We start from the raw sequence: 15,032 nt of genomic DNA on the forward strand, positions 1-15,032 counted from the left end.
AAATAATCCGGGGTTTCCAACAACAAATATTTTTACTACTTTAGTTTCATGTCAAGGGCACGCAGGGTCGGCACGAGATAAATTATATTTATATTTATATGGACGAACGTGTTGTTATGCGCATAACCAAAGTTCATGCAACCTGCACACTGGTGTCCATGTGTGTGAAATTGAGGAGGCAATGGCAAACCACTCCATTAACAATATCAAGAAAGTTGTTGTGTGTGTGTTTCTTTCCACGTAATGACCACGATCCTCAGCCATGAGGAAATACGACTATGGTAAAGAAGAATGAACGGTTCCCTAGATTTATATATTGACATTATGCATAGCAAAACTGTTAAATTATTATATTATTATAAGTATATCCGTAAAATATGTTATTCCTCAGTGCTGCCTTCGAACAATAATATTGCAGTAATATTCCATAAAGTATCTCTCAAATTCATTATTTTTTCGAATAATGAGGCAACACTTCTAATGTCACACTCACACTGTCAAATGTCAAATATTTCTTATGTTGGTAATAGCGACTAGAGCCAGCCAATCACAAGTAAAAAATCCAGTTTTCGATAAATGCGCGTGTTGAAATGTTGTTCTTGCCGAGTGTTGTCGAATTTGTTGTGATTTATCTAATATTCGGAAACTAAAATAATTTATTCAAAATAACAGAAATTCCAATACGAGTCTCCAAATTAATCGCGTTGTTGTCCCTTAAAATAGTGTTATATCCATAATTCATTCGCGATAACTTGACGTAGTTTGACATATCGGTTTCGCAAGTACGAAGGTGTTTTATTTGTGTACGTTGTGGAAAATATCCACGGGAATTGGAAATAGATGTGCAGTGCTGCTTGTTGATATCTTTTAGTGCGAAATCTGTGAAGTGTGAGTTGTGTTAATTGGTGACGGGTTCACGTGAACGTTTACCTATTGTGTAATTTTGTGTTGTATCCTGTGTTTGTTTTCTGAGCTCGTTTTCTGAGCCATGTTGGCTCATCGTCAGAGTTATACTGTTTTACCGCAGGTAGGTTGAAAAATACTCCCCTAATTAAAGGTTTTTCAGTACTGTTTGGATCTGATTTTGGTTTTATTGTTTGGATGTTCACGTATGAAATCTGCTAAATAAAAGTAGTCGATTTTATTATTTTTAACAATGTTTCTGATTAGGAAAGTTGTCGAATCTGTGGAGGAGCGTATGACGAGCCATTTAAAAACAAGTTTCCTAGTGTTTTTTAGTGTCTATGAATATACCTACTTCCCAGAGTGCTTGTTGATCTCATATAATAGAAATACAAAATGAAAAATGAATTTGAAGCATAAACTAAGTACATTCAAGGAATGAACAATATTTGCTGTGTGTTAAGTATTGATATAAAACCAATGAACCATAGTCTGTCAAAAACTACGAGCTTCATCACAACTTACACATTAAAACAGTAAACAATGAAATCGGTTCACATTAAAAGAATTATAAGCCAACATATACTGGAGTAACATTTAATGAAAGAAACTCAGGTAGACTGGAGCTTAAACCACCTCAAGACACAGTAGGTTCCATACTACTAATAATATAAAGGCAAAACTTTGTCTGTCATACTTTCCATGTCGAAATGTGTAGGCCAATTTAGATGAAATTAGGAATAGATAATAGTTAATGACCCGGGTCCAAACATAGGTGAAATTTGATACATGGAATACAACCTTTAATAACACATAGGGTATTTTTTATCCTGAAATTCCCATGGGAGCAAAGCCCCGGGGTGCAGCCATAGTATACAATATAGATTAAATTAATTAACTCTGTAATTTCTGATTTAAAAAATGACTAGCTGCGCCCCAAGGTTTATCACCAGTCGTACAAATTGCCAATCTGTTGCATTCCCAACTTATTATGTTGATAGATGTATCATCATCATCTACCTTACCTTATCTCATTATCTGGGGTTGGCGCAATATCGTCTGTTCTTACCATAATTCCTTATTGAATATGTTAATTGATGTATGAAATTATTAAAAGGGAATACATACAACCTAGGTTTGTATGCCTTATTTATTTTTATCTCTTTTACTGCTTCTCTCAAGTCCATTAAATATTGTTATTCTGTACATATACCATCCCCACTGATATTATAAATGTGAAAATAATTTTGTTTGTTACCTCTTACCTTAACCTTACATAAAACAAAGTCCTCTGTTCGCGATAGTAGTTTGTAGCTTGTGAGAAATAACTATAAATATTGACGAGAAAAAGTGCCTGTGAAGGTCTAATTTCTGAATAAATGATTTGAATTTGAATTTGATAAACTCAAAAACTACTGAACGGATTTTTATGCGGTTTTCACCAATATTTAATGTAATTTCTCAGAGACATTTAGGTGTATATTTTGTTATGTTTTTACCCGAACGAAGCTGGGAGGGTCCACTAGTAGAAAGTACATAAAAAAGAGATATGTTTACATTTCCAATATTATTAAATCACCACATTTTTTTATGCTTAGATAATTAAGCGGACAGACAACAAGTTACAAAACCGATTACGAGCCGTTACCTAACCATGGTGCGGACAAACAGGATATCTGAGGGTATGAAAGCAGTTCTTCCGCCATTGGCCGTCGCTTTCTCCCGCCACTTTCGACCAAGCGGCGCCAAGCGTGTACAGTCGACCACATGTCAAGTTACCCTGCATGTATTTTTATGCCGCGGTAATAAGGGCGAGTTTGCAATTAAGATGGTCGATGCGCTGTTGACTATACGCAGTGTTTGTTGTCGGCCATCGTTGAATCGGTCAAATCGTGATATACCCGGACTATTTGTGATATGCCGGCGTTTTATGATATTATTTATTATTATTATTATTTTATGATATCATGGCTTCTACACTTGATTTCTAAAATGTGTTAGCTTGAAATTGATTCATTATCAGAAGAAACAGCAATTTCCCTCTCACCTCCTGGTTTCATTCGGGGCTTATAACGCCGCGTAGAAAATTTGAATATTCGGTTGAGATTTTACAAGCGGCCGCGGCCGTTGGGATTTCTATTATTTTGTCTCAGCTACCATATAGATTGTGTCCTTTAGTCGTCTCGTACCACATCCCAGGGCGGGAACCATACGCCATAGAAATAGCCATTTCTAGTTAATGTTATTTATTGTATTTTGTCTATATTTCGTATTTTTGGTTCATCATGCCTAAATAAAGTTGCCCTGTTATAAATATGAAAAAAAAATTAATTTAATCTAATCATAACTTGACTAGTTATGATTGAGCATAGTGTACTAACAATCATGCAAAACGCTACGATTACCAGTCTTCAATAAATAAGTGGAGTAATGATTCTAATACCGTTTTCACCAATCGATAACCTGGTTTCCTAGGTCTTATATATATCACTAAATGCGCCGTGGAGCTTCAGCTACCATGACATAATTTCTATTCGTTACCTGTAGTCCACTTCCTTCCCTTTTTCCGGGTTTCTTCCTCAGCCGCAGGGAAAACCGCCGTCGGAACCCAATGACTGCGCTTCTCACTTTTCCTCTCCCCTTCGCAGTTTGTTCCACATGTAACTTAAACAAAAAAAATGCAGCTCTTCTAGCTCGCGTTTGCTCGGACGCTTTTTCAACGTGCTTTATATATAATTAGATGTTACCCGCGGCTTCGCTCCCGTGGAAAATTTTAAGATAAAATATTGCCTATAGCAATATTGGACAATGTAGCTTTCTAATGGTGAAATAATTTTTGAAATCAGTTCGGTAGTTTCGGAGATTACCCGCCTCAAACTCACAAAGTCACAAACTCACAACACTCTCTTTATTATAATTATAATTATAATATAGATTTGGAATAGAAAATGAGTATTAATCTCTCTCATCTGGCCTGAGTGATACCACCCAGGTGCAAAAAAAGAACACGAATGTGGATTTTTACATTTTTACATGAGATTCGGAGAATCGGTCCCTTGAAGAGTGACCAACTATTAATGATATAGTGTTTATTTTTTGTTACAGGAAACACGAATGAAGTCGCAAGTCGTCCTGGTATCATAATGGTACGTTCTGAAAACAAATGTACCTATCTGTATGTATGTTTTTACTGCAAATGTTTTTTTCGTAACTATGGATCTATTACGAGTTACGTACGAAATGATAACCCGTTTTAATATATTTGATTCAATTCCATGCTGGTCTGGACAACTAAGCAATGAACAGGCATGCGAGCCCACCAAATGGAAATTGGTGGTCATCGCAGACTATGGACGCCAGCAACATGCATATTCCCTAATAGGACCTTCAAGAAAATAACGCTTTCTCAAAAAGTTGGCAACGTATCGGTGATCCGTTTCGGATTCGGATCCTGATCGGATTCTGGTTTACATTGGCTGCCGTGTTTGCAACCTTCAGGCAATAAAAAAGGGAATATTAAGTGGAGATTCTTTTCATAGACGATGAACTAGCATCCTTTGAAATAAACATATATTTATTTCCACATTATAAAAATAGTACAACTACAACAAAACGAGGCGTTCGAGTTTTGACAACTCTAGACTCTGTCTGCCCCGTTACGTTCTATTAAAGTTACAAAGACGTGATAATGTAGTTTGACGAAATCAAAGCCACCTTAAGGAAAATAATAATAGAACCTTAACAGTGATTTCAATGATTCTTATCTATGATTGATAAGAATTATTTAAACTATTAAGGTATATCTCTACCTCAGAAATAATTTTAAAGCATATTCTTATTAACTGATTTAATTATATTCGTCATTCATCATAACTCAATAATTATGTGTTATCATCGAAGTCATCGAACATAAGTGGTATGGAAAGTCATCACTTTCAATTTTGTCTATGGTTTGGTAGGTGACATAATACAAGTACCATTATGTTGCGTTGCGTAAACTTAAACAATATTAACAACACAAGCTTTTATTGTGCCCAGTAAAGGAAAGATGGTCAGTTTCACTTTTTTATTCATTTATGGATGAACAGACGAATACACATAACAATAAAAATATATATCAGTTTTAAAAAAATGTGTGGCTGTCTGAGTGTATTGGGGGACGATGAGTAGATGCCACCGTAAACTTGCAAAATACTAGATAGATAAATGGCGATAAAATAATATTTTTTGATAACTAGCGAAGGAAGTTCCCTTTTTTGCAGCTAGCTAATTTGCAAAACACTAGATAAATAGCGATAAAATAGTATTTTTTATAACTAGCGTGTAATAGCGAAGGAAGTTCCCTTTTTTGCAGCTAGTTATTAAAAACAATCGGGTTTATATTTATTGTCAACGCGACTTTGGAAACTATCGAGAAAGTGTTTTAACTATTTACAATTTAACACATTATTTTTTCGTTGGTTTACAATCTATCACTGTGAAACCGTAAAGTTGTCAAACGACATGAAACGGAACGCCCCTCACCTGCTTCTTATACATAGACTTACTTCTTATGTTTAACGCTCGAGTAAACTCTTAGTAAATTATACAACTGAACCTTCCTTAGGATTCACTCGATCTATTGGTGAAAACCGCATGAAAATCCGTGCAGTAGTTTTTAAGTTTATCGCGAACAAACGCAAACGCGGCGGAGGACAGTAATAAGGAAGGATAAGATCAATCTAACGCTTACTGTCATGGTTACAAGTTTCATAATAATTTTCCTGTTTATTTTTAAACCATTACTGTATAAAAATATGCCAGCTAATCAAAAAGTCTAGAGGAAATTCGATTAATGTGTTTATTGATATTTGATCTTATTTTCGCTGGGCTTTGAACTCGTTTTATTAGATTCATTTCCAGTTTTTCGCAATAACTCATGTCGATTTATCTAAATTTTACCAAAATATGAAAAAGTTTATGTGAGCGACTGATTATTTTTTTTTACGATTTATTTTCGACTGTGTTCTTGCCAACAACAAACACTTACCACATTGTTTTTTACAAACGTATAAAATAAATAAATACATAAATAAACCTATTAGGACAAATCACACAGATTGAGCTAGCCCCAAAGTAAGTTCTAGACTTGTGTTATGGGATACTAACTGGTAACTTTATTAACAGTCATTTAAACGATCCCACTGTTGGGACACGGGCCTTCCTCATGGATTGCTAATAGTGGTGTCGGAATACAAGTGGCCTAAACACATCTGAAATGACATTTACGAGATCATAATGATATGTAGAGTTTGGGTGACGTTTCTTCCGAAATTACTGGTTATTATAAAGAAAGCAGGTATTTTGCAATAAGCTTTTCTTTCATCGAAACCATGTGGTATGAAATACCCGTACACGAGTCAGATTAAAATATTATGATGTCAATAATCTATTGCAATGATAAACCAAGTTGACAACATGCATTTTACACGAATAATTAACCAAATTTGTCCAATTTTATCTGATAATGTACCTAGTTAATGTTATTGTTAGATTTGTAAACGAACAATCATAGATAAGATTCATGCATTTTTATCAGTGAGATTGCTGTGCATTGTCACATCAGACAGATAGAAGAGATGTTCATATTGTATAGGTCCCAGGTTCGAATCCTTTTCGTGCCACATGCGTTTGTATACCAATCGGACTCATTTATAGTAGTTTTCATTATCGTCGACCATTGTTGCTGAAGTGAAGGAAAACATCGTGAGACAGCTTGGTTTAGTAACTAAATTTGTATGCGACTACTTGCCACTAAATGTCAGTAGGTAGTCGTAAAAGTCATGTCATATTTAGGCGACTCTTACATAATCTGACACCAGTGTTAGCAATAACACACTCGAAAAGAAAAAAAGACTTAGTTTCTATATTACTATCCTGGCTCAGCAACTCAAAATGAGACACGCAACGTGGCCGAGCCAGAAGACCGTAGCCTTCTTGCTATTTTCTGTTTTTGTACTACTAGGATATAATAAATTACTATTGTTCTTTAGAAATCTTGCCAGGCGGGTCGTATTGGATTACAAGTACATAAAATGGCTAGAATGGCGTCTTAGAAATTGAACCGGTAGGACCTGAAGGTCTGGGCTAGATAGACCGGTTCGGAGGCGAAACTTAGCTATAGTGAACTGTTTACCGCAGCTCCGATAGCGGCAAAATTTGTCGTATAAACTTTCATCCCCGTTTTAAAAAGAGGTAAAGTATGTTAGGGAAAAAAGGTGAAGTATTAAATGCATACTAAATTTTATCAAAATCGGTTCAGCGGTTTAGCTGTGAAATCTTGACAGACTTTTGCATTTATGATTAACTACTTTACTATGTCTACTGTACTTTACTATGTGTATATATATAATTTAATTATGTCAAATATTCATTAGTTGCTAGTCTAGGCTCTTGTATGAAAATATGAATATAAACCATTTATTTTCGAGTTATTTAAATAATATTTTTGTTAACTGGGCGCTGCTCCCATGGGGGACTATTCAAGCTAAAGATTTGTGTTATTTTAACTGTTTAAAACTCGAGATCAAGTCAATTGAGGAAAAAGATTATTGACTGGTATAGAATGCCATTTGGTTACATACATGTGCCGTATGATTTGCTTTTTGTATTTTTATTAGTAGATTTTTGTATTTTTGTTTACCTAATATGAACAAGGTAAACAAAAAAAAAAGAATACAAAAATCATGTTGTTCGGCCAAAACAATGATGGTTTGGCGCCAATATTGTGTGATAACGACGTAGTAAACAATTAACACGTCTAAGCTAATTACAGATTGCGTGATACATAAAGGGCCAGTTACACAACTTCAATGAAAAAAAAAAACAATTACAACAGTGACTGATGTTAGTTGTGTGTTATTATTTTGATTCAGCATTATTGGAGGCAGATCAAGGAGCAGTTGGCGCATGATGAGAATAAGAATGGCCAGACTTTGCCATAGACCGAGACGGATGGAAATGTAAAGGGACCATTGCCCAGCGGTGGGACACGTCACTTAATCTGTATTATTATTAAAAGAGGTATTAAAAGAGAAGTGTAAAATTCCCAGGGGAGCAAAGCCCCGGGCAACATATAGTGGTTAAATAAAAACTGAAGACGTCACATTATCTATCACCATTATGTTGCCCGGGGCTACGCTCCCGTGGGAATTTTGAGATAAAGTATAGCCTAATAACAATATTGGATAATGTACCTTTCTAACGGTTAAAGAAGTTTTGAATTCGGTTCGGTAGATTCGGCGATTACCCGCCTCAAACATAGCAACATAACAAGCTACAATAATAGTATAGTTTATCATCAGCTATTTAAACGCCCCCACTGCATGTGCACAGACCTTCCTTATATGGATTGTAATAAAAAGCTATCGAAGTGGACTTGCTTCCCTTGAAGGAAAACATCGTGAGGAAACCATACCATCTGATGAATTATCAACTACTGTGTGAAATGAAGAAGGCATTGGCAAACCATCCCATCAATATTGCCAAGAAAGACGTTGTGTGTTTCTTTCCATATGATAATATAATACTAAAAGAGATGAGAAAAGTCTATTTGACTACTTAATGAGTTTTCCTTGTTTTAATCATCATCAATCATCAATACATATAATAAAATTGAAGGTCAAATTTGTACATTGGATATTTAACTCAAATTGTTCATGGAACATACTTAGTTACTGATATAGATGACGAAAATATAGTTTTGGAATTTTTTGCCTGTCTGTCTGTCTGTCTGAACGCGCATCACTCGAAATATACTGGACCGATTTGCTTTAAATTTGGTATGTAGGTACCTTATATACCGGGTTAACATCTTAGATACATTTCATCCCGGTAAATGGTTAGGTTCCGGTAGGATAATTGAAAAACTAATTATGAATCAAAAATGCCTCAGAATTCCGGGTTAACATCTTATAGACATTTCATCTTGGAAAATGAGGAGGGTCCTGTAGGAAAATTAGATACATTTCATCCCGGTAAATGGTCAGGTTCAAAGCTGTAAATATGAAAGTTCTACACCGTTGAAGTTAGTTACTTGAAAATTTGGATTTTGGTTGTTTACAACAAAGTTATGAATACATGTTTCAGATTTTTTTGAAAATTAACCCCTTCAAAAGGGGGGTGAAAGATTGTATGGGACTTAATACAATTTTCAAGATAAAAATCTGAAAATTGGCACACTTACTTTTTGTAGTAAATAACAGTAATAGTAAATACAAAAAATGTTTAATTTACGTTTGTGCTTAATAAAAAACCGGGACGTAAAACGTCATTTGGATAAGTTTGCGGGGCGAGACACGCAGCGGGAAACAGAAAATTGAACTAAAGATGAGAATAAAATGCGAATTTGAATCATATATGTTTACCAGTCTTACAGAGTACGCGATAAAAAAATTACTGAGATTTTGCTATGAAATTCACGCGGGCGAAGCCGCGGGCAAAAGCTAGTGTTTATAATATAATTGCAGAATTATTATGGGAAGATGAGTGTGTCCATTTACTTCTGAATCACTTCTCATCTCGATAACAAAATATCCGGTCAGTTCGTGTCTCCGTTTACACTAAACAAAATTACTTCTGTTTTGGTTCTCATCTCAACTTTATTACAATCGCTGCTAAATCTTACGTGGGTCCCACACTAACGCCGAACGGTTCGGCGAACCGTTCGCTAAAATCATTTTCTATTGTCATAACGAACCACTTTGAAGATACTGTAGTTGATTGATTTTCACCTAAAATATTTGTTTCCATTTCAGATTTCTTAGTGTCATTGGTATCTTCGTCAGATGAAATGGGTGGATCGGATTCACTATGTGAATTTTCATTATAAGTGTATTCCATTGACTTGTCGTTAGTTAGACATATAGATTCATCACATGTTAAAGTATTCTTGTTTGTAGTGTTGAGGTTTCGACGTGCATTGCTGGATTTTTCTTGTGGTGAAAAAAAGCTCAAATACGAACTCCGCAATGTTCGGTCGTTCAGTATACAAGTTAGTGTGGAGGCTGGAATTAGTATTGTATCTGTGATGTCGACATCATTGAGGTTTTCTCAAGATATTTCATAAATGTTGTCCAAAGTTTCCTCTAGTTCTACTCCCAGGCTTCGCTTTTGATTGCCACACGGAATTGTCTTATCAGTGGGGCAAGAGAGTGAGAATATTACCTATTGTTTAAATTTAATTGCATATCGGCGGCATATCATATGACCACTACATAAAATCCTCGAATGTCGTAAGACGCTACTAATAAGGGTTATAAAACCCAAAAGGCAACAACAGCTATCCCAAAGAAGTTGACGTCAGTCGTAAAATCATAGCAGTGGTACATTGCATACATGTAGTTTAAAGGAAGGACGAGGACTCTATTAATCCCGGAAAACCCAACTATTCCCATTAGGAAATTCAAAACGAAATAAAATATCTGGTAGCTAGTAAATTATATCTTGAAAGTTTTAACTATCTGGCATTATCCAAACCAAAAGTAACGACGGTTCATATTAAAAAATACGACGAAACTATTCGAGAAAAGGTAGGTAGTGATCTTGCGCTTGGTTCGTCTTGGTCGGCATTACCGTGCCCTCAGATAAGCATTACTTGAAGACGCGAAACACATCGACAACATACATGTTATGGTACCTCTATTGTGTATCGAATAAACTCTGTCTACCATTTAGTAAAAATTGCATTCGCATTTAGGCACATGCGACTCCGTCGCAAATAGGTACATAACATATCGGGACGGTAATAGAGGTCTAATATTGGTTCCTTGGCTCTATAGACATACATGACTGGTTTTTACTGGCGGTCATCAGACATGTTTTGCAGTCGACTGTACACAGCATACTGAGAACAATAGCTTACAGCTAAATGGCATTGAGTTATTCTGTACAATAAAACTGAACACAACAATAGCACCGTAAAATCAAAAAAAAACAAGCCATATTAGGTACTTGCAATTGTGACTGTTAAAATATAAGTATAACAAAAGAAAGAAATATTCTGAATAGTTTAATTTTTTTATGTATTAGCACGTAGGTATAAGTATATTTCGCAGCCAAATGGTTAAAATAGCTGTTCAATCAAACAGTAAATTAAATTTACTACTTTCTTTCCGAAAAATATCTTGAAACAATCAAAAACAACGGCTAGTTGACGCCATATTGGAAACATAAAGCACCTAGCGCCGCGGTGGTGAGCGCCGAACTAATTCAATTAAACGGCGGCTTTTGAATCAGCTGTAGTGTTGAACGTTTTGAGCGCCTCAAATATTCAATGAAAAAGCTAGACGTGTGATTGAATGGCGTTGTTCAGTCAAAGGGCTAGCTGTTTGATTGAACGGCAATTTTAACCAGTTGGCTGCGACATATATATATATATATATATATATATATATATATATATATATATATATATATATATATATATATTATCACGACTTTTTCTTTTTGATGAACAAGCATATATTCTTCTTCTTCTTCTCATGACGAATACACACCGTAGTGTGTAACGAATTCAATACAAAATTCACATTAGCAGTCAGCAATGTACGTTCAGTAATATTTCTTTCATTCAATTTATATAATTTGTTGTAATGCGCTTCAGTTCGTTATTTAACGGAATAATTCCTATATATTAAATAAATTAATCAGACCCACGATTGCAATCATATTGAACATATTGTCAATAATATGAGCCCTTTTACGACTACGAGATTTTATGAGTAGGTACGATGCCTACCTCCGAAATCTGGTCACGTTTTCACATCAGCCCAATCTTGCTGAATTTCCTCAATATTATCATAGCAGTGCAAACAAAAACGTGTATACAATTGATAAAAAACATATATACAACCATTGTTAAATACAATATGTTATTTACTGAACATTAAACACACGTATTATCGCCCTCATTCAAGTTACTCTATATAGACCTCTATGTCTAGGTAATAGCGAATGAATGTGGGCAGGTTGATGTACTATCAACTGTACATCACGTTTCATGATAAAATATTCTTAAATTTATCACACAGGAATGTAGCGTCAATATCTACCTATATAGAATCTATTTTGCCTCGAATGAAAGTTGTACTCTCACCGCGTTGTTTAATTGATAACCTGTACCCTAAGATATGTTGAGATGCGTCATTATCATTATTCATATCTTGTGTACCAGTAATCATAATCTGTTATATAAAATGTTGAGTGATACGACAGCGCTCGGCCTCAACCGATGGGAAAAAAGTTGTTGAAAATTGTAATCTTCAAATCACCTACTAAGAATTTTGGGAATGATTTCCATATTCTTTGCATGTCGATGGAAAATCTGTTCATCACTACACATAGATGGTTAAATTAATAATATATCAGGGATAGATCGGCTGGATTTAAATCGAAATTATTATGACTATATGGTATTTATTAATGATTGAAGCTATCCCAAAGCAACTGCTTAACAAAACCTTGAAATCTGATCATTTCTTTTTTGTTCCAGGGGAATATATCGCAGGGTAGGCAGTGCAGCTTCGCCACCCGCCATGTTCCGACCGGAGTCTCCGCTTGCTGACCACCGCAGCCTGCTGCCGCGGCGGCTGCTGCCGGTCAAGGCCCAGATAGCACCCGCAGACAAGAGGAAAAACCGACGCTCGTTAGAACTCAACCCACCCAACGACCACGCCGCTTACGACTACCCGAAACTCCTCATATCCAAAACTACAGAATCCCTCAACTCTGAATGTCCAAGGAAATTGATCAACAAGCAGGATTCCTCTGACAGTCTCAAACGAGCGTTGCTGTCCAAAGATGAGAAGAAAGAGGATAAGAAAGCTCAGATCTCGAAGCAAGACTCAAGCGAGAGTTTGAAGAAGTTGCTTTGTCGTCAAGAGTCGAACGAGAGCGCGAAGAGAAGGGATTCTGATCCTAAAAGGGTGCAGAATCAGGATGTGAAGAGGGTAGCGGAGGTGAAGAGGGGTAGTGATAAGAAGGGGTTGTTGGAGACTGATTGCGATGAGCCAATCAAGAGGATATATGAGAGGCGGACGGGTTGCGCCCGGCCGACTTTGCCTCCTGTTGCGGAGAAGGGCGCTGTTTCTCCGAGTTCCCCTAATGGCAGCCCTAGTGCTCCAAGTGTGGCTGCTGTGGCCGAGGGTCTCGTGAGATGGGGCAGTGGACTGCTGTCTCCGAAAGACGAGCCGAGACTGAGGGCAGCCAGGAGTTGGTACGGCTATGGAACCCTGCCCACTGATAGCGAAAAGGTAAGATATTTTATAGATTATAGAATTATTAATGTCTCATTTAAACGTATTTTTCGGAACTTCTTTGTAGCCTACGTCTGGAGAGACAAAGGTTGAGAACTGAAGGAGATTTTCTTTATATTTTTTCTTAATTTGCGGGCGAGATTGCATCATAAGTAGATATTGTATAATTTGTACCATTTAACAGAGATTGGTTTCCGCTCCGCTCTGGCCCAAAATTGGGATATATATAAATAATTTCCGTTAATATTTCAGGTTTTGTCACTTTTTATAGTATCCATTTTTTTTTACTTTACTATAATGAGACTCAATTCAATTTGATGGATTTCCTACAGTTATTGAAATAATATTATGCCCCAAACAAGGATATTTCAGCCGACTCAAATTTAACTTCACACGTAATTACGGTTCGTTAACTTAACATTCTAGAACTATATCGATAACTGATAACACATTTAACCTAAAACATTTGTAATTTTTTTCTTTCCTAGTCAACAGACACAAAAGCTAGACATAACAGACGAAATATTCAAAAAAATTAACCAATTGATTGTCCTGGTCAATCTGCCTAAACCTGCATGACAAACTTTGTATAAGATTAAGATTGGGTCGTAATAAAGTTCTTGCCACTGAACCGAGAGGTCCCTGGTTCGAACCCCGGTCGGGTCATGATGGAAAATGATATTTTTTTCTGATTGATCTAATATTGTATCGTTGAGTTAGTATCCCATAACGCAAGTCTCGAACTTACTTTGGGGCTAGCTTACTCTGTGTGATTTGTCCTAATATATTTATTTATTTATTTACATTTCGTGAACAGTTGAAAGTCCATTTACACAATGAGTACTAATGCTGGTTTTGAACATTTATATTTTAAAGAATCAGTCAATCTTCTGAACATATAAAATATAAATATAAATATATTAGGACAAATCACACAGACTGAGCTAGCTCCAAAGTAAGTTCGAAACTTGTGTTATAGGATATTAACTCAACGATACTATATTTTATAACAAATATACATATATAAATAAATATCCAAGACCCGGGCCAATCAGAAAAAGATCATTTTCCATCATGACCCGACCGGGGATCGAATCCGGGACCTCTCGGTTCAGTGGCAAGAACCTTACCACTGCGCCACCGCGGTCGTCAACATATGCTTTGTCTCTGATAATAAACCTAAGTTTCATTATCGCTTTCGTTCCGTGTTATCAGTGGTATGCAAATTGATACCCGTAGCATAAAAACTAATGCATTTATAATGACACTGCTACGTTATACAAGTTAATATAATGATAGCGTTATACAAGTTATATGATAGAGGGATTTACTTGATCTTTAACGCATCGGTTTTTACTACTTTGATGTCAGGCTTATCAAACCTGTTAGGGTGACTACACGACTCAAATACACAAGTGTCATTTAATTAATTCACGGCTTGTTTGCGATTCAGAGGAGTCCAACAGACTATGAAACAGCTTTATAAATAAAGAACAAGACATTATTTGTCTTTACGACCATGTTTCTAGAACCGTGTGGCATTCTATTGTTTGCAATGTTTTTCTTCGTGTTCGTTGTAGAATTTCGAATGCATCGTGTAGAATTTGGATTGTGCACGTGCGCACTTCATGCAAGTCCCACACTAACGGCGAATGAAAGTACATTGCGTAGTTTGTATGTGATCTTTTTTTTGCTGCGTAAAAACACTGGCAATGTATGTCAAAACCGCCAAGTTTGGCCAACTGTTGGCCGGTTGTGTGTTACGTTAGATATTGTGGTGTGGAAGTGGTGATATATATAAACCTTATTTGAAACTAGCTTTTGTCATCTGGAAAA

At 36.0% G+C, this 15,032-nt stretch overlaps 1 protein-coding gene across 2 annotated transcripts in view; it reads left to right on the forward strand.

Annotated features, from left to right (window-relative positions):
* The first annotated feature begins 547 nt into the window (after positions 1-547).
* The window catches only part of LOC128672826 (uncharacterized protein), a 92,508-nt gene continuing 78,023 nt past the window's right edge, over positions 548-15,032 (forward strand). The window contains exons 1-3 of one of the 2 annotated variants that reach the window (XM_053750254.1): positions 548-1,027; positions 4,009-4,049; positions 12,434-13,193. In XM_053750254.1, the coding sequence (XP_053606229.1) occupies positions 12,477-13,193 (717 nt within the window). In that variant the 5' untranslated portion in view covers positions 548-1,027; positions 4,009-4,049; positions 12,434-12,476. The remainder of the gene's footprint in view (positions 1,028-4,008; positions 4,050-12,433; positions 13,194-15,032) is intronic. The other variant, XM_053750255.1, reaches the window with a different exon arrangement.

The sequence above is a fragment of the Plodia interpunctella genome, chromosome 10 (genome assembly GCF_027563975.2).
Source record: "Plodia interpunctella isolate USDA-ARS_2022_Savannah chromosome 10, ilPloInte3.2, whole genome shotgun sequence".
Taxonomy (NCBI): domain Eukaryota; kingdom Metazoa; phylum Arthropoda; class Insecta; order Lepidoptera; family Pyralidae; genus Plodia; species Plodia interpunctella.